General features: G+C 40.1%; 1 protein-coding gene across 16 annotated transcripts in view; it reads left to right on the top strand.

Moving 5' to 3' along the window:
- The first annotated feature begins 746 nt into the window (after window positions 1-746).
- The window catches only part of caska (calcium/calmodulin-dependent serine protein kinase a), a 131,731-nt gene continuing 107,219 nt past the window's right edge, over window positions 747-25,258 (top strand). For 8 of the 16 annotated variants that reach the window (XM_083536411.1, XM_083536408.1, XM_083536419.1 and 5 more), the window contains exon 1: window positions 747-1,660. In XM_083536411.1, coding sequence (XP_083392537.1) covers window positions 1,602-1,660 — 59 coding nt within the window. In that variant the 5' untranslated portion in view covers window positions 747-1,601. The remainder of the gene's footprint in view (window positions 1,661-25,258) is intronic. The other 8 variants (XM_083536413.1, XM_083536421.1, XM_083536412.1 and 5 more) reach the window with 7 other exon arrangements.

Here is a 25,258-nt window from a genome sequence, read left to right as displayed (position 1 = left end):
TGGGTATAAAGAGAAACAATCCAATTTATTGTACAGTAGAGCTCTTAACCTATTGAGAAACATAAAGGTGGTCCTTATTTTTCAAGAGTTTTAGAGTGTGGAGCGTAGCTTTGGAGATTTGTCCAGTCGGACACAGGAGCAGTGATAAGGTCAGGCACTGATGTAGAGTGAAGAGGCCTGAGATACATGCTGCTTTCAGTTCATCCCAAAGGTGATTAGTGAAATTAATAAGGGTCTCTGTGTAGCACAATTAAATATTTCAGCTCCAAACTCCAAACCATGTCTTCATGGAGCTCAGTTTGTGCACAGCCACATCATCATGCTGGAACAGGGAAAATGGCATCCTATATAAAAGGCTATGAACTTCATGGTGGGAGTTTGGGGAAGGAAGGTTCATACTGTATATGATTATAATGCTCATGTGCCTACAACACATCACTACTCATGACTCCAGCCTTTTATTGCTTGAATAGTTTCTCAGGTATCTGCTGAGTTCTGTCCACCAGACTCTGGTAATTGCTGTTAAAAAGTTCTTAATAGAAAAAATAAAATAATAATTTTATATATATATATATATATATATATATATATATATATATATATATATATATATATATATAGTTGATGTCTATCCAATTATCGCGACTATAACCGAAATTCCCCAGGACACAAACGCGTTTTTGGACGCCGCTCATTACCGACTGACGTTCTGCTTTTGAGTGAGAGACGTTGGGAAACTGTGACTTCTCCGAAGAGATCAGACGCCATTGCGGCTCCCGCTTTCCACGTTTTCCTCTGTCGTAGTTCCGGAACACGAGCAGCCCCATTGGAGCCATTGTGGCGCCTGGTTGTCCAGTTTCCCAGCCTAGAGAAGGCGGAGTCTGGATTTGTGGAAGCAGAGAGAGAGAGAGAGAGAGAGAGAAAGAGTGAGAGCAGAGGAGCGGCGGGGCGGAGTGGTGTGGAGCGGAGAGGAGCAGGGCAGAGCGGACTGGAGCCGCGGGACAGAGAGAGTAAAAAAAAAAAAAAAAAAAACACAGAAAAAGGGGACATCCAGCGAGTCCCGTCTGGTAGCGGAAGCGATGAGTGCGAACATCAAAAGCGTCTCCGGGCGATGAATATTGTCACTTTGCTGCAATTTCGGCACCAAAAGCGACTTGTTCTTGCGAGCCGGAGAGTAGTTTTGTGGAAGGACAGACAGCTGAAGCACTTGAACGGAGAGGGAAACATTGAGAGCTGTACATGTGGCGAGTTGTTTATAAAGCCAATAGAACCTGAACCTGGCGCCGCGGATTCATTAAAGCGAGCCGGGAAAACAAGCCTAAGGTGGGGCAGGAGGGTGAGAGACTGAGCGGGCTGAGAGCCTCCACTCCGTCCGCCGTTTCTCTCTGTGTGTGTTTAACTCACGGACATTTTTTTTTCTTTCGGTGGAAAACAATCCGTCACGTCATTTTGTTTCCGCTCGCAGGAATTTTTTTTGGGGAGCGGTGCACAGGCGCCTGCTGGTTCAGCTCGCGAGGAGCTCGAGCTCGAGCTCTACAGTGTGATATTCCCCGCCGTGGACACATTGCAGGCAGGAAATTGTCCCGTCTGGTTGTTGGACCATGGCCGACGACGACGTGCTCTTCGAAGACGTTTACGAGCTGTGCGAGGTCATTGGGAAGTAAGTGTCACGTTGGAGGTTTGCTCCAAACCCACACACCCCTCCACACACCCCCCACTGTTCACTGCAGCTTACCTGGGTGCAACAGCAACCCCGTGGTTAGGATTGTGGATGCAATGGCCTGCTGTCTTCTGTCTACAGTTTTAGATATAACACCTTCTTCCAAGGATGCTTCTGCAAACTGTACTTTCCCTGTTGTGTATATATGTAACCCTATAGAAGAGTTAAAGGTGCATACTTGGTTATTGAGGACCAGGTCAACCAGTGTCCCCTTTTATTGAGATAATAATTAGCATTATTATATCATGCCTTACTTGTACAAGGAATTTGTCATGATGTTGAATAACTTTTATTCCTTTTAGTACATTTACTTTCAAAGTTTTAGTTCAGTGTGTACAACGAGAAACAATTAAATTTATTATACAATAGGCTTCAATCCCTTGTACTGCTTTCAGTAACCTCTAATGAGAAACATGAAGCTTGTGCTTATATTTTTGTTACAAGTTTTTCCAAATGGCATTCCCCCAACATTTTTTCCTTGGTGGGCCAAAACAAAGGTCACCATGATTTTACTTTTATATATATATATATATATATTTTTTTTAAATCTTTAGTCAAAAAAAAAAAAAATGCATCAAATGTCCAATAGTATACTATAGTATGTCTCTATTCTTTTTTATATATTTGCATTAATTTTTTTCTTTGCTGCTGTAACAGAGAAATTTCCCCACTGTGGGACGAATCAAGGTATATCTTATCTTAAAAACCAAAAGTGCATTAAATGTCCTCTGAATGCACCTTACAGATCAAAACAAAACAAAACTGCCTGCTTACTCACGTTTAGCGATGGATACATCCTTGATAGGATGCCAGTTCAATTGCATGCACATTCACACAGTTGTACACAATCAAGCACAAATGTAGATATTTTAAATGTGGAAGGAAACCAGAGACCCCCCAAAGAAACCTTGTTTAAACTCCGCATCCTGAAGACGATTCAACTCTTTTGGCTGTGCAAGTGACAAGTACTGCAGAAGAACACGAGAAAAAGCTTGGCAACTTCATATTTTTGTTATCCATAATCTTGATTCATGTGCAGTGCACTGGAAAAGGAGGCACTTGCAGGTATTCCTATTCGAGTTCACGATAGCATCCGTTTCAGCAGCATATCTATGGTAAAGTTTTAAAGATAACTGCCTCGGGTATTCGTGTTGAGCTAATCTGTGGTACAAGTTGGGTGACTTCTGGTTGTTTTGTGACGCAAGGGTGGGTCCGCACATGTACCAGCAGGCTCAAAAAGTTGTAGAGCTCATAGTGAAACCATGTTTTGAGTCTTGCTGTGAAAGACACTTGGACTTTAGTGGTAAGTCAGACATATGAAGAGGAAAAAAGAAATATAAAGGAAGAGATTTTAGAAAGTGGAACGTTATTAGTATCCATGTCATGTCTCCTGTTGCATTGAGCCTTATAAAACAAACAAAAAACCCCCCTGAAATCCTCAAGTCAAAACGAATCTCTTTTGGTCAAATCCTGCATCATAATTCACTATTATCTAAAGAAAGAACATCTACCAGAATGTTTTGTGTAATTAATGTACACAAATGTGAGGGGGAAATATCAACCAATATCCTCCATATGTCGTATATCAATCTTGAAAGATCCGACTGATCAGAGGTGTCAAGCAGGTTCACTTTTTTGTGGTTTTTTGCTTGCTTATTTTTTTCCTTTATGGCGTTAGCAAATAAAAACATGTCTGTGTGTACATGGGGAGAGTCAGAAAGAGAATTGATCCACACTTGGAGTGTGTCCATGTTTCTGAAATACTTGCTCATTTGTTGTATTGTTTTTTTTGAGGTTTGTAAATCTGATAACTGTTAATTTATGTGTTCATTTGCTGTAATTGCCAATATATTACAAAGCAGTAAGCCACAAAAATTTTACAATGAATAATCTTTGCTTCGCCATGTTTTGCTGGTAGATCATGTTATGATAACATGATCCAGTATGCGCACATGGTGTATATACAAACGCTGTAACTGAGAGAAAATAACGATTAGGCGTATTGCAGGATTTAATTTGCTGTTGGTATGGGTGGTCTATTTTTAGCTTGGGATTCTGCGATTCTTTATTGGACAGGATTTACTGGATCAGTTACCTGCAGAATTTAAAGTTGCGATCAATGCTGGCGATCTTGCTAATGTCAATCAGACTTGGCGTCTGAAGTAGAGCGAATCCCATGTTTCCCCATACAGACTTCTCACTCTAATACTGCCCCTCCACAGACACACAGACACACATACAGCTGGTCTGTATTTTTGCTTTCGTTGGCAAGCACTCCCCTCTCCTTAGAGCACCTATTTATTAAAAATGTCAAGCAATGAATTTGGCAAATGTTTTGATTAATTGGTACAGTAATAATATTCCCTGGCTTAGGGAGTACAAAAATATAGTTGTTTCCAAAGTAATGGCATTGTTGAGATTTTTTTTTTTATGCAATACTACAATTAGTATCCTGATAAGTGCACTGATTTGTCAAAAGTAAGTGCAGAATTAAGCTGGTGGAGCATCTGATTCACGGCAGATGTACAGAATCTAGCAGTTATTTGAGAACAAGCTATGAATCAGCTTCAGCTGCACAGGAACCGACCTATTCCCCTTAGGTGTTTATTTACATGTCATATGCATTCTTCAAGCCCAGTTTACCCTCATATACATTTAGTTTCAATGACACACAGCCCAAATTATGCACGTAATATAAAGGATTTAAAGAGCTGATGAGCATGCACCCATTACTCAATTAAAGAAATAACACACTTTTAGTTTTCATTCATATGCTAATACCAAACCCTATTACCAGTATGTATCTCAATGGTATGATTTGGCACAGTTAAGTGCACTGTGCACAGCTTGATGAATAAAGCCTGTCGTTGTTGTTTTTCCTGAAATTCCAAAACTTGGGACCAGTTTAAAACTGTGGTTTTGCTCTGGTAGTCTGAGAGTGATGCAACAGGATAATGAGATTTTTGCTGATCTGTAGAGTCGGAGAACAGTGCAGGCCGGAGGCTCAGAACACAGTTTTATTCTGGGTGACTTCACCCCAGTTACTTTTTAATCCAAACAAAACCCATCTCTTTAATAGAGCTGATTTTACAGTTTGTTTAATATGGTAGTGGAGCCGAAGTGCTGCATGCGCATCGTCACTTGTGACAAACACAGGCTAGTTTTCTCTGCATTGATGTTCGCTGACACACAGTTGGAAATGACCTTACATTATGTTCATATGGGGGCCTTCAGGCTCATTCTCAGAGTCAAAACAGCTTTGTCTCTGTATTTAATTTAACATTTTATTAGATTGCATTAGTTTATAAAGGGAAGCGTTCCAACAGTCACAATCATTTAACACGGCTCCATGACACAGAATTAAGCAAATCGTCATCTGTGTCAGCACTCAAGTGCAAACTGAGAACGTCAGGATGAATGTACAGGGTATACAGGCAGCTGACTTGTCTGCGAATATTCACAAGCGGCTTTATTTACACTTATTATAGCAGTCATGCATTTGTACACACCTATTTCTCTTTACTTCCTGTATTTTACACCTTTAATAAATATAGTAAGATGGGGATAGCAAATTATTATTTATTTTTTTATCGGAAATTTTTTTGTCTATTTGTCTGTGGTAAAAAATACTATATCTATATAAAAATCCAAACCATCTTTTGTTTTAGATATAAAAAATAAATAACCACGCTTTGTTTTAATAACGGGTTTGCAAGCTCTTGGTATTATGTCAATTGGTTTTGTCAGGTAATCACCTGGGAGACGTTTCCAACTGTTCTGGAGATGCTGCGACATATGCTGAACACTGGTTTGACACTTTATTCATTTTAAAGATTCAATTAGGCCTGTCCTGACTAATGTTTAAAATGATTATAATGATTAAATATATCTAAAACATCAAATCTAGCAAATATAAGAAATCAAGAGGTAGGGGAAAAATAAACATCATGCCTCCACTATCCCCCCTGAACCCAGCTCTTTTGAGCGGTATTATATTATATTATTGATTTATTTTTAAATAATGAGGTCACTAGGAGTATGTGCCATTAGCTTTGATTTGTAGATGAAAGACATGCATTCCTTGGAGGATGCTGCTGGGTGAAAAGCATGACTTCTCTTGACAGTGTTGTGACTTCCTGGGGCTTCTTATTGCTCTGAGCTCAGTGGATGGCAGCTCTTAAAACAGTGACACAGGAGGCTCACCATGAAGCTCTGTTTTATTACAGATGGTAGCCTGCATTATGGGTTATTTAATTCAGGCACAGCTTATTGCTCTGATTAAACCAAGTCTTTTTTTTAACATTCATATCTGAGTGGTGACCAGGCTTTCATTATGACTAACAGGAACATATGCCGGAAAGTGGACATCTTTGTGGATGGAGATCGCAGGGACAGCTCTGGAAATAATGTTAAAATCTATATTAATATTATGTGCTAACATTAACCTTGTGTCAGTATGTGACCTTAATGTGACTCTTGTTTTAGGATTTGTCTGTAACAATCATTATTGCCTGTTATTGTTGCTTTTTTTTTTTTTTTTTTTTACAAAAATGTTTTTATATAAGTTGTGCACTAATTTTCTGTGGTTTAGAGAACTGGGATTTCTTTGCCCAGCTACACCTCATAAGATATGATAAGATATACCTTTAATCGCCCCACAGTGGGGATATTTCTATATATTTCTACAGCAGCAAAGAAAAGAAAGAAAAAAAAAAATGCTTGAATGATGATGATAAACAGTTTTGCACCAGGAAAGTAATCAGCATCATGCAGTTTGTGTATCCATATAGCCATGTACAGGACAGGAACAATCCCCCCCCCCCATTCTGAAACACATCTGCAATATTTTCTAATGAAATCAGTCGAAATGTGAAATTACTCTAAATACAATAATCTGAACAAGTATGTGGTGTTGTGGTGACACGGCAGGTAGCATTAATCTCGCACAGCTCCAGGGACACCAGTTCAATCCTGAGCTCTGGTTACTGCAGAGTTTTGCAAGCTTTGTACTTCAGCCAGGTCAAACCACAAGGTGACTTGGTTACTCTAAATTGCATGTAAACGGATATGAATGTGTCTGCACTGGTGTCCCATTCATGGTGTATTCTAGCGTATTCATGTCCTATTCGTGTTCCCAATCTCCACCATTATAAATGAATGAAGGCTAAAGCACTAACTGAAGATGTGCAAACAAATCTGGGAAACTCTGCAGCCTCTCATTTGAAACAGTTATAGATAAGCAATTTCCATCTCTCTTATGAAAATCGCAGGAGCATAATACATGTGGCCAGAAAAAAAAACAAGCGGTGGAATGAAATCTGTCACCTGTTACAGTCATCTTCAATACAGTAATATAGATATTGAGCATTTCTCTATATACCTTTACCACCGCATTATCGCAGCAAATATCCCAAATACATTTACAACATCCCCAAAAATGTATAATATCATGATGTCATTTGAAAGCCTCAGACTCACTTCAGGTCCTTGACTTTCAAACGCTGGTGTGATCTCTCTTCACAGAACAGGAAATTGTTCCTGTCACTTCTTAATGGGCACCGCACTGAGTGCTACTACACTAGTAGGTCTTTTCAGGTCAGCAGCCTTATTTAGACACAAAAGACAGTGTTTAATTACACTTCCACCTGGGAATTTAAAGTGATCTCCTATGACGGAGTGCCCATTTTTTGGCATTCTGTATGCAGCGTTGTATCCCACCCGAGCTGCTGACTGCTGTGCTTCCGTGAGTTTAGCGAAGTGAGGAGTGCAGCTGTGTGTTCCTGCGATTGCAGGTGTGTTCTGTATATAACTTAACGAAAGGTTGTTGTTCAACAAAACATGGACAATTAAGAAAATACTTTCTGGTGGATTTTTGGTTTGTTTCATTAAACAGGATATGACTGACTTTTAAATTATACCTTTGTATGTGCTTTTCAACAGAGAGTTCCCTTATAGTTCTTAATGAGCTAGTTTCTTCTCATAAGCTTTTTTTTAGTATTCAAGGTGATTTCCTCACAGTTGTGTTTTGCTTGTATTAACACTTAACAGATGTTTGTATTCTTTTAAAATCCTGTTTTTTATTTTTATTTTTTATTATAAATTGTATCTTCCCATAGCACATCTTTAAATCCCTGCTTTATTTTTTTGTGTGTGTATAGACCAGGGGTACCCAACATGGTCGCCCGCAAGGACCACACGAGTCGCTCGCGGGCCTTTTCTAAAAATAGCTCACCATAGCGCCACTTACCAGTGAGCTGCATCGAATTTTTTAGTTGTTATTCTTTTTTTGTCACGGTCCGACCAAGAGAAGGAAACCAGAGTATGGTTAAACACCTTGTCTTTATTTAGTCTGAACATATACAAGGCAGAGGCTTGAGGAGAAGTACGAACCGGAGAGCGGGTATAAACCGCAATGCGGGTAGAATCCGTAATGCGGGTAGTCCAGGGATGATCGCCAATGTGAACCGCTAAAGGCAAAACTATCTTGAGCGCTTGCTCCAAAGCGGAGCCAGGAAGTACGGGAAATACTAGTGGTAGAAAGTCCAGTAGATCTATCATGGCAACGTGTAGATCCGACTGTGAGTGAGGTGGAATCGGGACTTTATAAAGGGAAGAGGTAATGGGGAACAGGTGCATGTGATTAGAGCAGGGAGAGGCTGAGTGAGAGTTAGAGCCTCGGAGGGACGCGTGGCTGGGGGTTCCCTGACAAAATCACACTTCCATTCAGCAAATTTGTTATTTCAGAAATGTGTATCAAACTGGTGGCCCTTCACAATAATCAGTACCCAAGAAGTAGCTCTCAGTTTCAAAAAGGTTGGTGACCCCTGATCTTTAGGCTATTCTGTCGTACCTTTTGGTTGCAAAGTTACTCTGAGAGTTGTTGTGTGGTCTTTGGTGTGTTTTCTCACTTACAGAACCTGGCATCAACTTCTTACTCACAGCTCTGATGTCCCTTTTCCGTGACTCTCAGTACTGGCTTCCTTGCTCCTACTCTTTGACCTATAGCTTTATTAACTCCACATTGAAAACTGTTTGCAGTGAAAGAGCTTACTTGCCCTTTTGTTTTCTTATGTAAATGAACATTTCATAAATGTCTTCATCCCCTGTGGTAGTGGTAGCGATCTGTTTTTACCTGGACACACAAAAGTCTCATTGGAAATTGGAAACACATTTTGAACAGCATTTTAAAAGACACTAGAGCAGCATGACAGAACAAAACATTCATCCTAGACTATGAATTTGAATTTCGACAATGTCACAGCCATCGCATGGATAGGAGACTGATAGAGTAAAAATACGTCGTACTCCCTCGGTGGAAGGGATGGCATACTCTCCTCTGTCAATCACAGCAACACTACCAAATCATGGGCATCTCTAAGCTTGTTTGTATGGAAGGGGAAAAGCAGTGATGGCTGGTTTTAAATGTCTGAGAGGAATCACTTTAGTCTGTACAATCCCCACTGGCAGCTGTTTTAGGACGTGGGAGTGCTGGCTGACAGGTGATCAAAATGAGGGGGGAAAAAAACTATCTAGATTTAGAATTTTGCTCCTGAACCCTATACAATATAAATATGTACATGTTATAAGTGAATTCCTGCAATTTTTTCACCCTTGCCTGTTTGAGCTTAGAACTTCACAGCTTCACGAATCATTCAACATATTCAAAAGGGAGTTCAGACATACAGCTGATGAGAAAAGAATCATGCTAGAAAATGCTTAGGTGATGCGTAAAGAGCCATAGAATATGTGCGTGACAGACAGCCTGTGTGTAGTGTGAGCCACTAGTGGACTATTAGTTCAGCCCAACTCCCATCACTCTGGCTTTCTTTCCCTCCCCTCCAGCTACATGTCACAGCCACTTATCTACTCCCCCTCACTCTCACCCCATGTGTGTGTGTGTGTGTGTGTGTGTGTGTGTTGAACGTTCTCGCCTTAAGTCTGTCATATTTGCGTGATGTGATGTTGCTTCGGATGATGGGGATAATGCACATTCCTCGCATTCCTTCCCCTATATGTCCTAAAGTTTGCAAGAAACCTCTGAGCTGTTGGCTTAACTTTGAGTTACAGCATCATTTGTCTCTCTTGGGATGCTATAGGGACTCCAGCACCACATTTACATGAATGCATTTTTTATTTTATCTGCGGCTTGCCTGCAGGTCTCTGAAACAATGGTAGCCTCAGAAACCATTCATCTGGAAACCGAAACAAAAATGTTCTATATCAGCACCAGTTTGTGTCCTTTTCAAAGCCCTCCGTTAATATTGCATTAGTACAGTTTTCTGTGCTCCAGTGGTATAGCAAAGCTGCACGATCTTATTTAATTTCTCATAAGATTTGTGTATTGCAGGAAGGTAAAAAAGATATAAAAAAAAAAAGGCTAAATATATGTTTACTATTAAAGTATATAAAAATCCAAGAAAATATACAATAAATGATATCTCATAATATTAACTTTTGTGACATTTGTAATAATCTGTATAACAAAAACATTTTTTTTTGTTCTCATATTTTTTTTATATTTGATTCTTTTTCTGATGCAGTCCAGGCCTGAACAGAGCCTCTGCTAATCATTGTTGTGTCTTTGCTTTAAGGTGGACTGTAACAAAAACGCTCGATATGATATTGAAGCAGTTTTTAATGCCAAAATCATCCCAAACTGAACTTCTCATGTGGCTGTTTTATAGTCTGCGGCATTAAAAAAAAATTCCTTGCACCACTTTAGCCTGTCTCCATCTGATAATAACCTTTTACTAGCTCACAAAACTCCATACCAAGCTGTCAAGATCAACTGTGGCATTAAGAACTGAACTGGGGAACAATTAAAGGCACTTTTAATACATCTGCTCTATGGGGACAGTGGTCCAGCTCTACATCTAGATTTTAAAATGCACAGGCACATGATTGCTTAAATTAATGCCATGATTAATCTGAACGACTGTCATCACGGACAGTTCTGCATTCAACTGCTAGTTCACAAGGCTAAATATTCAAAATAGATTGGCCTTTTTTTCCTGTATGGCCATTTAACTTTGAGATCCAGTGAGTGGTAAGTTGTCATCGCTGTGTCACATTTTGCAATGAAATGAGTCCATGCAGTTGTTTGCTTTTCATCATATTGAGTGGTATGCAGTGAATCGAGTCCCACACCATGCATAACTAAGCAGTGGATATCAGTGAGCTAGTCGGCTATCAAACAACATTTCCCTTGATTGTGTCGGTCAGTGGCACACCTGATCCTGTCAGTTTTCTGCAGACAGGTGAGCACTTTATGATTTTGGGCAATTGATTAGGAAACTAAACTACAGAGGAAGTGAGTTTGGGATCACAGTAAGTTTGAACAGCCTGAAGATGGCTACCCTGAGAGCCATGTCATGTTCTGAACTGAGACTAACACAGAGAGAAAGTGTTATTTATCGCGTTCTGTTGACCCTCTCTATGAACCTCAAAAATCTTGAAGAGGGCTTTGCCCTTTATTAGAATCTTAAGAAGCTGTCAGCTGCACACAGACCACTGTGTGCTCAAGGAGCCCCCGAGGACACGTCAGCCCTTTTGACATTTTGGATAGCACATAGCTACTTTCCTGCGTGTTTTCCTCACCCTTTAGCAGTTGTTACAGCCCACATAGTGAAATGAAACCTCTGTACAGTGCACTAAATTTCAAATCAGAACATGGATTCTTTTACATTTTCTTTTTCTATTTACATAAGGACATAATAAGGCATTATAACAAATAGATCATTATTTGTCTGTGAAAAACACTGGAAATAAGCTTGTATTATAGTAGTTCTACAGAGTTAAAGAGGATTTTTTTAAGCTGAATTTTAATAATGAGAAAAAAAAGCCTATCTCTCTGTACAGTGCAGGCAGGATGGTGAAAACACTTGCGAATTAATAACATTGCTGAAGCATGTGAGAAGGAGAATATTGCAAACAGTAATCATCCTGTCTTCACAGTCTGCCTGAATTCAATTGTATTTAATGACCTTGTGATTTGCCTGTGAGTGGGAAGCGACACCAAACTGTGGCTGGTGTGTCTTCTGTTTTTCACACAGATGAAATAATGCAGAGTAGGTGGCTCTACAGATACAGACAATCAGAACCAAATTCCAACCCAGGGACGATCTGATCTACCAGCTGAGTTGATGAAAGAGGCGCTTGATAGCGCAAATTGGCTGTTTCATTTAGATATTGGCAAGCATCCTCTGTGCTAAAAAAAAGTGTCAGTGTTGGGTCCTTTCTCATTCACCCTAATAGCATCGTTTCCTTACAACGTAATCTTTTAAACCACATGCGAACCAAACTACTTTGCCCCATTTTTCATATGCTTCCTGGTTTGCACTCATTTGACATGTCTGAGACGTGTATTTATAGAGAAAATGCCCTAAAAAATTAGACACTGAGCATAATTGGATTAGTTTTGTGCTGATACCCCAGCTGGTAGCTTTAGGTTTGGAATGGATAGTAAATTTGGCTTGACTGGTCATCTCTAAAATAAGCACATGGCCTGAGAGCACTTCAGCACTCAGCTCAGCTGTATCCTCCCCAGATGTAATCACACTGCCTGAAATCGCATTGTGCACTGTTAGATGTGCTGTCTCGTATTTTATGAATGAACGCTTGCATTTTAAGCGCCTAACTTCGTGCACGACTTGTTGAACGTATAGTATGTATTATAAAAAACTTCAGTGAACTTTAGCATCATCTGTAATGTCTGTACAGAATGATGCATGAATATGTGAAGCTGTGAAATTACATCCGGCTTATTTATGAGCACATTACAAAAGCATCTTGATTAATTCATTCTGTTAAATCTCCCCAGCTGTAAAGATCGAAGAGTTTGTTCATCGTGTTTCTTAAAGAAATACAGAGAGAGACTGATGGCTCATGCTCGGATTTCGACTGGTAACTTTGCAAAATCAGGATCAATATCAGTCAAAATGTCTCATCTTGTGAATTGATGACGAGTAGATCCTCAAATTCTGGGCTTCAGTATTTGTCTGTATATGTCTGTGAAACACATGATCATACAGCACCTACACTATGGCTGGTGATATGATGGAATATCATATTTATATCATATCCTGGGTCACAAAGACCTTTCTCCACTACATTGTGTAATTACAATATAGATTTCTATGCAGAGTTTTACAAATGTTTTGACGTATATAAAATATAGCTGCACAAATTTGCCACCATGTCTGTATCCTTCCTTCTCCCCTGTTCTTCACTCTGTGTGAGCCTGTAGCAGTGCACTGGGTTTGTGTAAGTGGGACCGATGGAGCGTTTGATGGAGAGTTTTACAGTTGAGAACCTGCACTCTGGGCTGTAGTTTTTTAAGGTGACTGCAACTCCAGACTCTGCTGGCCTTCTACTCCTCTCTCCATTCTGTAGCCATGCACTTTGTTCCAGAGCTGGGTGCTGAAATTGGCTCAGCAAGCATCATTTCACCCACATAGCGCTGGACTGAAACAGTGACGTGTATTGTAATGCAGCTCACCTCCTGTTAGGGTGAGAGCATGAGCAAGCAAAGCCAAACACACACACACAGTGCTGTCACTGAGCACTGTACTGCTGTCGAGGAAGGTTTTGTCATCAGTACAGTATTGTTCAGGATCCCTCCTACTTGCAACCCCATTCCAGTGTTCATATCCGCTCACACCCACACCACTGCCACACACACTTCATTACTATGATCCAGGCTTTACAGAATACACCTCCCTTGTAACTGGAGGAATGAAGATGGTTATTATCAGAGCCGCTCGTTTGTCAGATATGATGCAACTCTCTTACTGTCTACTGCGTTTTGATTAATTTAATGCTTGTACAATAAGTGGCAAGTGAATAAACATCTGAGGCGCGTTTGAGGCTGCATGGAGTATTAATAACATCACTGGAGTAATTGTGTCATTATGTTGAATGTAGTAATACGCCAATCGAGACTTGGTCAGAGTATTGGAGATTTGGTGCCTGTAATCATATCATATTCTTGTTTTAATATTACAGATGTTGGTTGTGGACATAAATGCGAAGGATTTTAGAAAAAACATATTCATATATTTAAACAGCTGCCCACACAGATATGTTTTTTCTTTCTTTCTTTCTTTTTTTTTTTTTTTTTACCAGATGGTGCTTTATACATTCATTGTGAGACAGGACTGAAACGCTGCATGGTGGCATGTTAGCAGTGGTGGAATTTCATAACAGGAAATGTATCTGCTCTTTTTCAGACTTTGAGCTAATACAGCATCTGTGATAAAGAGCAAATTAGCAATATGCTTATAACATGGGATTACGTATTAAATATTGCTGTGAAACTGACTTTTCACAAATATGGACTGGTTGGCTGCTTATCATTCACAAGATAGCTAGCTACATACATAAAATACATATTTGTTTAACAACTGTAAACTCCACACCATCCTTTCATCCTCTGTTTATAATTGGAAACCAGATGTCTTCTTCAAATGTGTTTGACATTGGTGGACATTTGGAGAGGTTCACCAGGTACCTGTTTTGATAATCTCAATGGATACTTAACACCAATAGTATCATCTTTCTGCCTAATGGCGGGCCGGAACGCTGTGTTTGTCTTGAACTGCGTCACAATCACCCAGAGCTCAGCCTCCATCTCCTCTATCTACATCTGGAAGCACTCCAGGCAAATTGATCCTGTAATTCACCAAAGCAGTCCAGCTGCCCTTTGTTAAAATCTTTTCAGCGTCTTTTTAAGTACAGGCCATCAGCAGGAAAATGTGCGCTCATCCTGTAAATATAAAAGGCCTTTCGGAATGGCGAAAGGTCTCCGTATGTGACATGGTGAGGGAGAATAACGCTTTTGGATCCTGACGTTATTAAAGGTGATGGTCTGCAAGCTGCTTTCAGGTTTAACTGGTGTATCTAATTTCAGCCCTTAGCTTGAGAATTTTGGACATTGATCATAAGTTCTTATTACGAGTACCGTGCTGTTGGGGTGATGAAGGAGACATATGTTACAGTTTTATATGACTGTTTAAATCATGATCCATGGTAATTAATGCAGCTACTTTCGAGATATTAACTCTTGACATTAATGAAGATATAAAAAGCTGGAAGCATGCCAGTCTTTATTTAGTTAACACGAGGCAGGTGCTTACGCAGTATTCAACTTGTAAATGATAATTTTTTTAGGTTGGTGTGGCAGCTTTTTTTTTTTACCTCCGTGTTCATCTTTCATTATCATGAAGCTTGCTAGATAACTGAGAAATGTACAGTGTATTTTAATGGATCAATTCACAATTATACCTGTAGATTTTGACATAGTGGCTGCTATACAATTTATAATTCCACTGGTGTCACTCAGAAGGGAATGGGTCTCTTTGAGCCAGATTCCTTTCAAGGTTTCTTTCTAATGTTGTCTCAGTAAGAGTTTCATTGCTACAGTAGAGCCTGACTTTTCCTCCATAGGGATGTAAATATTGACCTGTAAATCTGGCCACAAGTTTATGGATACTTAACCATCACACCCATATGTGGTTCCTCCTCAAAATATTGCCAAATTTGGAAGCATGTAATTGTATAGGATGTCTTTGTATGCTGTAGCATTGAACGTTCCCCTTAAGTGAGGTTCCAAAAGAAAAGATTGGAGTCAAAGAATTTGGCCAATTTCAGCAAACTATGTCACATGTAACTTGTACGTTTTTTTCCCTCTTTTTTCATTGCTGCTTTGCATTTGGCTTAACCGAATAAATGGAAGGGCGGCTCTGAAGTTTAAAAGCGTGGACTCTTTGTAGTGGTGCTCTGTGTCTCCATATGTTCCCAGTAGTGGTGTGGTTAGACATTTGATCTGCTGCAGACCCAGTGGTACACAGGTCTACGCTCCTCAAGGTAATTGTTAGGGGATATCATAACAGAATTGTAACACACTGGTAAGTGGGATAAATCAGGTTCATTTTCCTTAATATCTATCCAATATTTGCAGTAGATTGGGATTACTTTATGCAGATGAAATTACAGATTTATAACAACTCAATAAATAAATAAAATGTTCTTCTGCACAAAGCAGCAGCACTTAAGCCTTCCCACAGTCATTCTGCATATTCGGCCTTGTTGATTTGCAAGTGCAGCTCTTGTGGAAATGTTTCCAGCTGCTCTTTTGCATGCTTGTATTTCTCAGGGCTGTCTCTGACTGCACCAGTGTAGGTCTCACTACCAGTCCACTAAAGCAGAGCTCCATCGTCCATCATCCAATCTCTCCTCTGGTACCGCAGATGTTTGGACGTGCGATTGTGAGCAAGCAAGAGCAGATATGTTTGTAATTTTTCCAGCTGATGCATGACCGGGGTGGTACTGTCCTGTTCGCAGCTTTAGATTAAGACGTATGAACCATGGTGTTTAGAAGACTTAGTCCAGATACACAGAGAGCCAGATTCTGGCTGAGGAACAGACACGGTCCAGCACATGTGGATTCTTCCAAAAGGAATAGAAGGTGGGCAAGATCTCTTTGTTCTTTTTCCTTGAAAAGGTCTGCTTTTATTGTGAGCATTTATGTTTGCAAGCTCTGTCTCAGTTTATGTATGTATGAGGAACTGGAATTTCAGTTTAACATGAAGTAAATATTAAATGGAGTCCTGATGCATTTTGCTTTTTGATCTCTATTGCCTGCATCAGGATCACTTCTTTTCTTACTTGTTGCTTTGACAACAATACCATTTTCATCATATTTGTCTAGAAGAACATTTCATACCATTGCTGTGTACAATTGCCAAAACAATACACTTTGTCGCCTAATGCAAGTTAACATGTTAAAAAGTGCTCTCTAAACCTTTTGCCTACATGATCCTTGTGGAAAATGGTTTAAAGAAACTCCTTGTATGTTGTTATAAATGCATTTACTAATGAATGTTAAAAATGAGCACAGTTTGTGTTCAATCAAAATTGCACATTATATAAAACTCTGCACCGGTTTGTACAAAGCCGACTAGAAACGATCAAGTTTTTCAGTGAGCGTTGTAATAGAATATGGAGAATGTAAAATCTGTCCGTCCAACATCTGATATTAATTGTTCTTCCATAATACAGTCACAACTCCTTTTTTTGCCAGATTTTTCTAAAAAGGGAAAAGCAAAGTTTTGGGAGTGAGAGTGTATCCTGGAGTATATTGTGGACTGGATAGACTCCAGCTTCTGGATTTTATTTGTGCCTAATATAATACTGTACCGAATGTCTCTAAAGGGCTGCCTGACAGGTCAGATTAAATGTGTGTTCCATATGCATCCGTAACAACGGCAACATGCTGAGAACAGGGCCTACTCAGCACTTTTTTACTGATCTTGTACGAGATCAGAACACGCTGCTGCCATCCTGTATACTGTAAGGTTCCTAATGTCCTCACTGTCACTTCTTAGTGGACATGTAATCAGGGCTGATTGTTATTTGCAGCAGTGTTTATTTAACAGTGTTTGACAGGTCACTGGACTGATTTGGTGTGTTGCTTGTGCACGTCCTCAGGAATTAATTCAATGCGGTTCAGTACCAGTGTAAATAGTGCTGTTTGGTCCGCAAGTGATTAAACAGAACTGTGTAATTATTTACTTCAGTAGACCGTTACTGAGTATTAAGAGAGTCTAAGGACTAAGTGCTAAAGGTTTTTAGTATTATAGTTAGTATTTAAAATAAAAAAAAACTTTTAAACCTTTGAGGAGCAATTTTTTGGATTAGTTACGTTGCGAGACATTTATTTGAGATCTGTGCAGGAAGCACTCAATCTACTGGACACCGTTTGGGATGCATTTGAACACAAGAAAATGAGCACAAATCTCCACAAGCACACTCCAAAAATCTAGTGGAGCATCTTCCCAGAAGAGTGAATGCTATTATAACAGCAAACGGAGATTAATGGAGTATAATGTTCGATGGAATATGGAATAATGTGGAATGAGATGTTTGAAGATTGGGCAGGCCGGTACATAGGTAACACTCCAGCCGACTGTTTGCTCTCTAAATAATGCTTACTGAGCGCACATTACGCTTCAGGTCATTGTCTAGTTGTACAGTGAAGTTGAATCCAATTAGCCTCAGTTCGGTTGAACTTGCATGGTGTATGGAAGTGTAAAATTATGGAATGGAAGTTGTGATGGTTCAGTATTCCTTTCACCCGGAATAAGTCTCCAACATTCCCTGCTCCAAAACAACCCCAAACAATTAAGCTTCCGCCTCCATGTTTGACTGAGGGTATGAGCAGTCGGCTAACATCTTCTCTCCTGTTTTCCACCTTACATAAGTTCTTCTGTTATAGCCAAAAATGTCAAATTTGGATTTCTCTTACCACAGAGTGTTCTTCCAGGCTTTCTTCTACTGCCCATTTCTTGTTTGTTGCATATAAACTAAAAGAACATGCAGACGCATCAAAAATGATAAAGGGCGATGTTTTCAAACCTTTGACAGCCACAGTGTATAATAATATGTAACGATATTTTGGGATGCTTGAAAGTCCCTTTTAAGGTCAAAGTCAGAGTCATGAGGAAGGTTGTGTTAAATATTGAAGTTTGTGTGTGTTTAAGTTGTGTAGACTTGCAATTTCAGTGACTTTCAAGACCCACAACTATGCTTTTCAGCAGAGAACATCTCCCAGTTGTAAGTGTCGTTTGTATTCTTCAGTTGAGGAACGCCTGTCCTTGATTTTAGTGCTAAATGAATAATCCTGAAGAGATCTTAGTCGATATTGTAGTTGTCACAAGCAGCGCTTCTTCATCGCCATGAAAGCAGTTGCCTCAGCAACGTTTCCCGTGTTTATTTTTCTTCTTGTCATTAACTTAAGCCTTTGCTGCCTGTATACCATCATTTGTTATCCGGGGGTTAAAGTCATCCAAATGGTCTCGTAATGCGATATTAGTTTCTCGCACAAGCCGCAGGAGCTGTGGAGCTGTTCCTTATTAGCCAGGGCTAGATAGGATTGCAGATGCACTACACCAAAGTGCTGTTATGTGTTGGAGAATAAACCCACGGCTTAATTATTGATGATGGCAAACCCTTGTCTGTCGAACGCTAAAGTGGTGCCGCTGTCTCTTTTAGCTTCTGTGTTTCTGTGCGGAAGCGAACGGAAATGCGATGCTGCGGGAAAAATAGGGTGGAGGTGGGGACTGGGGCTCGCAGAAGCCGTTATTGCAGGATGTCACGTTTGTATATCCAGATGTTGCAGAAGCATCGGCGTGTCATTAGCATTACTAAACCTCAAGCTTTGCACTGTTTATCATCTCCCACTCTCCTGTATGTGTGGAGCTGTCACTTTCAACAGGACATGATGTCGCTCCTCTGGCAGTCAGTTATGGTTTAGTGCACGGAGGCTTTTATGTGTATAATGGAACATGTGACTTTCCCCTGACCTGCTGCATATTTGCAATCTACATTCCTTACCGGCTCTTTGTACCTCCTTAATCGTATAAATGTTGATTTTCTACGAAATGATTGGGATCATTGGAGCATTTTCATCCTGTGTAGATGTGAACTTTAATAACCATTCCAGCTCCTTTTTGTAAATGTTGAGTGTAATAAATAATTAAGGATGGTTTCTTTGTTGGAGACTAGAGCCAGGTGTGGCATGTGTGCGTGTGTGTGTCTAGGCTAAAGCCCCTCAGTTTCCTGTTCTGCCAGCCTCGTATGCTGCTTGTTTAAGCCTCCTACACTTGTGTTGGCAGAAGAGGTGATAATGAAACGGCTGGCGTGTCCAAAGTCCTCTCTCCAGGCCTGCCATGTTCAATCATATTTGTGTAGCACTTTTTTATTTATTTTTTTATTTTTAAACAATAGTCACAAAGGAACTTAGAAATGTGGATGTAGATTTTGATCCCTTAGCCAGAGGCAGCTTAAACAAAATAAATAAATACTCGAGATGGCATGAGAATGGAAGCTTCATAGAAACCAGCCTCAAAAGGGAACTCGTTCCAAGTATCTGAGTGGCACTAGATAGTCTGAATACAAGTATTTACTCTTCTACAACTATAAAATGAAAACATACAACTAAGTGTCTTGGAAACGATGTGTCGGAGTCCTGGAATAAACGCCGATAAGTCTTTTTGATTAGAGAAGAAGATCCTATAGATCTGTGTGACCACTTAAGAAAAAGTAAAGTGGTTGTATTTAGGGTGTCCACATGGGCCGTTCATGTTTCTGATTACACACAGCTTTGTTTCTTCACTCTGTGAATGACTATCCGTCTTGTCCTGCTGTGAAAGTACCTCAAAGCAAAGACACTCCTTAGTGTGTGAGGTGCTGCAATTATTTGCTTAGTGCAGAGATGTAAATTTGTTTTTTTTCTGCCCATCTGTTTTTCAGTGTAGTCTGTGTTTGTCTCAGGCACAGGGAGAAGTGTGTTTACACACGCTTAATTTGGTTTGGGTTTGTGTTTGGCCCTAAAACCATTGTGTTATATGGTGCATTTCGAGTGAATTTTTTTCATTTTCTGAATTTCGTTTGTCTGTGAGTTAGGAATTGTGCTGTAGAGCTAAGTGTGTGTGTGTGTGTGTGTGTGTGTGTGTGTGTGTGGGGGGGGGGGGGGGGCTGATTTTATTGGTTGTATGTGCTGTTGCTGTGCGTGTTCCAAGAACAGCAATTTCATTTCATGCTTACCTGTCCTCTGTAATGTCCCTGGTTGTTTGATGTTTGAAAGCTATTTTGGTAATGTTGGTAATTTTGGGCAGCATGGTGGTGCAGAGTGGGGTGTTGCTGCCTCAGAACTTCAGGGCTCACTTCAGAGCTCGGGTTACACTCTGTGTGGGGCTTCACATGTTTTCCTAATTTCCGCGTGGGGTTGCACTTATATTCTCTCAAAAATGTGCTGGGGAACTGGTTGCGCTAAATTTCCCCCATTTGTGAATGTGAGGGTTGGAGTATGTGGGATGCCTGATGTCTTACTGATTTCTCACAACATGACCAATGTGTGACACATGAGCTGATCTTGGGATCAAAAGAAATAAGTAAGCAAGCACGTCTTTATGCTAAGGTTCGGACCAACGCTGTGGTTTACCTTCTCATTAATGTCTCCCTGATGCTCTGGAGCTTGTGCACCTAGAGGTTTATCTGATAATGTTATTTGATGGAAATGACTGGACGTCTAGGATGAGATTTGCCATGGGATTTGGCATTTCTAATGCTCTAACACAATGCTTTGAGCCTGACCCTCTCCAGTCCTTAAACTGTGCTGTGCAAAAAATCACTGCCAAAATGCCTGAAGCAGGGATTCCTTGCGTGCGCTGTGTTCGTCAAAGATGAAGACATCAGCACCCGCATTAGAGGACTCTGGGTAAGCATCATCCACTGTAGCACCAGCTTTAGCTGTTTTTTTTTGTACCCAGAGCAGTGCGAGGCAGGCTCCACCAGAGCATTATTTGTAATCCCAGTTCAGCTGGGCAGTTTATGGAGGATGTGAGCTGGATGTTTGGGATGAACTGGCTGCTGTAGATCTTTCCACATAGTCAGCAGTGGACAAATAACTAACCTGACAAGCAGTGTCTAGGCTATTTATTTTTTATTCCTGGCCTCTGGAAGGACAAGAAGATCAAAAAATGTGAGTGATGTCACGTTAATGCTATAACAACAATGCAGGCCCCTCATTCCAAACCAGTCTGCTGATATACCATCGTGTCTGATAGAATGGGTTTCTCACCGGGTGGATTTAATGGCATGCACGGATGACAGATGATCCCTTTCAGTATCTGGAACACAAGTACGTGAAAACAATACACAGGATCCTTGTAGCTGAGCATCTCAAGAAAAAAATAAAGTTGCTAGCCAGCATTCAATATGTTTCATGCTTGCAATGAGAACACACCAACGACCTGATGACTTTTAGCAGTACAGGACCGGTCTATACAGCCAACCCCCCCCAGGAATTTATACACTCCCTTGTTTTTTTCTGAGTCTCTATGAATGCACTAAACTACAAAGCCTTTTTTTTTTGCTGGTTTGACCATCTGCTTTAATTGTTTTCTTTGTTTTCTTACTCACTTTCTCGTTTGCACACTTGGATCCAGGTAGCAGTGAAGGCTGTCGCCTGTGTAGCCCTGCTGCTTTATTGCTGAGGGACAGAGTCACGTCTGGCCTTCTCAGGGCTGGAAGAGGCTTCTCTTTCACTCCCTGTGACCTCAGAAGGGAAAAATCACAGCCAAATCTTTTAGTATGTAATCTTTATCGTTCAGATTATTCTGATTTGCCGTCTATCAGAACAAAGATCATGTAGTTTGGAACCCTCCCTCGGCTCCAGCTTTCATGCTGCTTGTTAAAGGAATTAAATTTCCTGATGCTGGTGTTTTCAGAGCTCATTTTTATTTCTGTTAGATTAATTGTGTTTATCTAAATTATGAATAGTCCACTGCTTTAGGCTTGTGCCTCGCAGTTGGTCCGGGTTAAGACTTCCTGCTTCTTTTCCTTTAACTAGCTTAATATTGCTTTTAGGTAAATAAATAAATAAATAAATAAATAAATAAATAAATAAATAAATAAATAAGAAACAGAACTTGGACAGCTGAGGGAGTGAGGGATGCATTGTTTTTGAGGGTTCCAATATTGTAAAAAAAATAAATAAAATGCAGTCGATTTATTTTATTTTATTTTTGTTGTGTTGTGATGAGTTGAATGCGTGGTAAATTTACAAAACAAAACTAGAAGGAGAAATACACGGTCTAGAGAACACGCCGGATTAATCGAGAAGTCGTTGATTCTCATTAAACAACTCTTGTTCTCCTTTAGTGTGCATGGATTAACTGCTGACATCCTCTATATAGACTGTACTCTCATTTTAATCCTGCTTAAGCTCTGGCACACTGTACGCTTTCCAGGTTTGTTTTAGTGAACACAAAAATATTATGTCACGATCACAGACGTTCTGCAAAACTGATATGCATCACTGGTTGCCGTACATGTTTAATACACCATACGCCGTGGTAGTGCAATCCAGGGGAGTTATTTAAATGAGATTTGGAGCTGAGGGCACACACACACACACACACACACACACACACACACACACACACACACACACACACACACACACACACACACACAACAAACCCAGTCTGTGAAATGGTTCCTGTGGATGAAATAAGCACGTTCCTCAGTTCACTTTGATATTGTGGATTGCAGGATTCAAATACAGCACCATTAACTTGCAGTAGGCAGTATAGACATGGGACAGGGACCCCCTGAAACAAAATATGTCAACATAGCCGCTGATATTACGAGAAACCAATCATATCACCCTAGTTCTATTATGTTAAGACAATTAGAACTATGTTGTTTTACATGCGTCCTTGTCTCACATATTTTCAAATCTTAAATAAGATTCAAATAGATATTTTGCAATTAAAATCAGTTTATTAAGTTGTTCACAGTTGCCTTTTATTTTAATAGAGTTGCAGTTTTATACATTTTCCGTGGACTTTTATACATTTACATGCGCTTTCATTTTAATAGAATGTTTTTTTTTAGTAAATATTTTATCTTTAATGTTTTTACCCCTGTTTATTTTTTTGTACCAAAAATTATTTGTGATTCAGCATCAATTAGCGAACCCCCTGCAGTACCACCGCGGACCCCCAATCGAATACCCATAGTGTATCTCTTTTAACAATGAACATTGTCCCAGAGCAGCTTAACAGAGCTTTTATCGGTTATAAAATTAGAATTTATATGTTAGTACCTATGAGTTTATCCCTTAATGAGCAAGCCACATCCAGAAGGGTGGCACCAAATGTCCATTTATTATAGTTTTATCATTGTTGAGGTGTGCTGTTTACTGCTTAGCCACATTTAATTTTCTTTTATTTGTTCCATTCTGTTGATGTAGCATTTAATTATACGCAGTCAGAACTTGTTCATGTAAACACTGTCACTGACTTTCAGTTATTGTGATTCTATCAATTTGCAGTCAAAACGGAAACCTGAGGCACATCTTGACGCAGTTTGTTAGTTAGTCAGTCTGTCGAACCAAATCCAGTATGAATGTGGTGTATAAGAAGCCGTTTAAGTGTAAATGTGTCGAGGGAGGAGACGCAGGTGTGAGGAAAGTGCAAGAGGGAGCAGAGAGAGTTGACATTTTGAGTTTTGTGACTTGCCTTTTCTGAGCAAACGCAGCAGCTGCTCTCAAGTCCTTATCACATGCTTACACCATCAGCATCTTATTGAGAGGAATGAAACCCTGTTCCAGAGACAAAGGTCAAACCTTCATGTTATCCGGCTCACTGCTTAAGGGCAAAGCCTGCAGCCAGCATCCGCTTTCTCCATTTCAGACAACATAACGTCTTTTATTCTCCAGCACCCCCACTCGAGCTAGTGACGACATCATGGATGAAACAAGGTCACTATTCAGAGCTGAGTAAGACTGTAGTGTGAATGGGCTGAAAATCTGTAGGTGCTTCGGTAGTCAGAAGAAGCAGCCTGTTGCCAGACAAAGAAAGGCTGTCAGGAGTTCAACTGAGGCTGCTATTGTCTTTTGCTTGAAAATCATTTTACATATGGCCAGTCAAACTATTTAATCTAGTATTTTTTTTTTTTTAATCCATTGTAATGTACTCAGGATTTGTTTTTAAACTAATCAGGCTACTTCCTTTTTAGCTGTATGACTCCCCGGCTCTATATTTTTCATTTTCTCATCTTCCACAATCTCGCTTTCCCTCGGTAAATAAACTGCAGAGCGTTGGGTAGCAGTTGGCTCTACTCTAGGCTTTCTCTTTTTGAAGTTTGCCTAATAGCCCTGCAAGCTTATTTCGGTGAGATGCATTTGGCCAGCCATTCGCCAGCTTAAGCTTCTAAACTAATAAGATTTTTTTTTCGAAGCACAGCAAACCTTTCTTTTTCCCCTCACACTGAGCGCAAAAAATCCTTTGCACCTCGAGTGCCCTACTCGCTCTCGCGGCATTATCGAGATATTTTCGCCAAACCACGGGGCATATATTTAATTAGCATGCTCTTAGTGCCCACTCAAGATCTGGCAATTCTATTGTGCTGTGATTGACTATGATGGACATATAACATCAAATATGCCTCACTGCTCATTTGATTCATGAATAATAATAAACAAATATCCGAATCACAATACGCACCACTGTGTTGCTCTCGAAATCTTCAAACACCCAAACTGTTCTCACAAAGCCGAAGGCACACAATTGTACAGGGGTCTTTTGGATGCAGTGGCACGAAATTTTCCCTTCACTTGAACTAGGAGACCCAAACCTGCTCCAGCATGACCGTGCCTCTGTGCACAAAGTAAACTCCATGCAGAGATATGCTTTACATTGGTTGCAGTGGCAGATCTCCTGCTATAGAGCTCTGGTCTCAACCCTATTGAACACCTTTGGGATGAATTGGAACGCTGACTGCACCCCAGGCCTCACCTCACCTAGGTCAGTACCTGACTTTACTTGTGTCTGAATGAGTACAAATCCAAACAAGCAAAATCCAAAATGTAGCAAAACATCTTCCCAGAAGAGTGGAGGGAACTATAAGAGAAAATTGGGACTAAATGCAGAATGCCATTAGAAAAAAGCACATATACTTATGATAAGGTGT

The sequence above is a fragment of the Silurus aristotelis genome (genome assembly GCF_946808225.1).
Source record: "Silurus aristotelis genome assembly, chromosome: 3".
Classification (NCBI taxonomy): domain Eukaryota; kingdom Metazoa; phylum Chordata; class Actinopteri; order Siluriformes; family Siluridae; genus Silurus; species Silurus aristotelis.
This window is presented reverse-complemented; position numbering and strand designations above follow the sequence as displayed.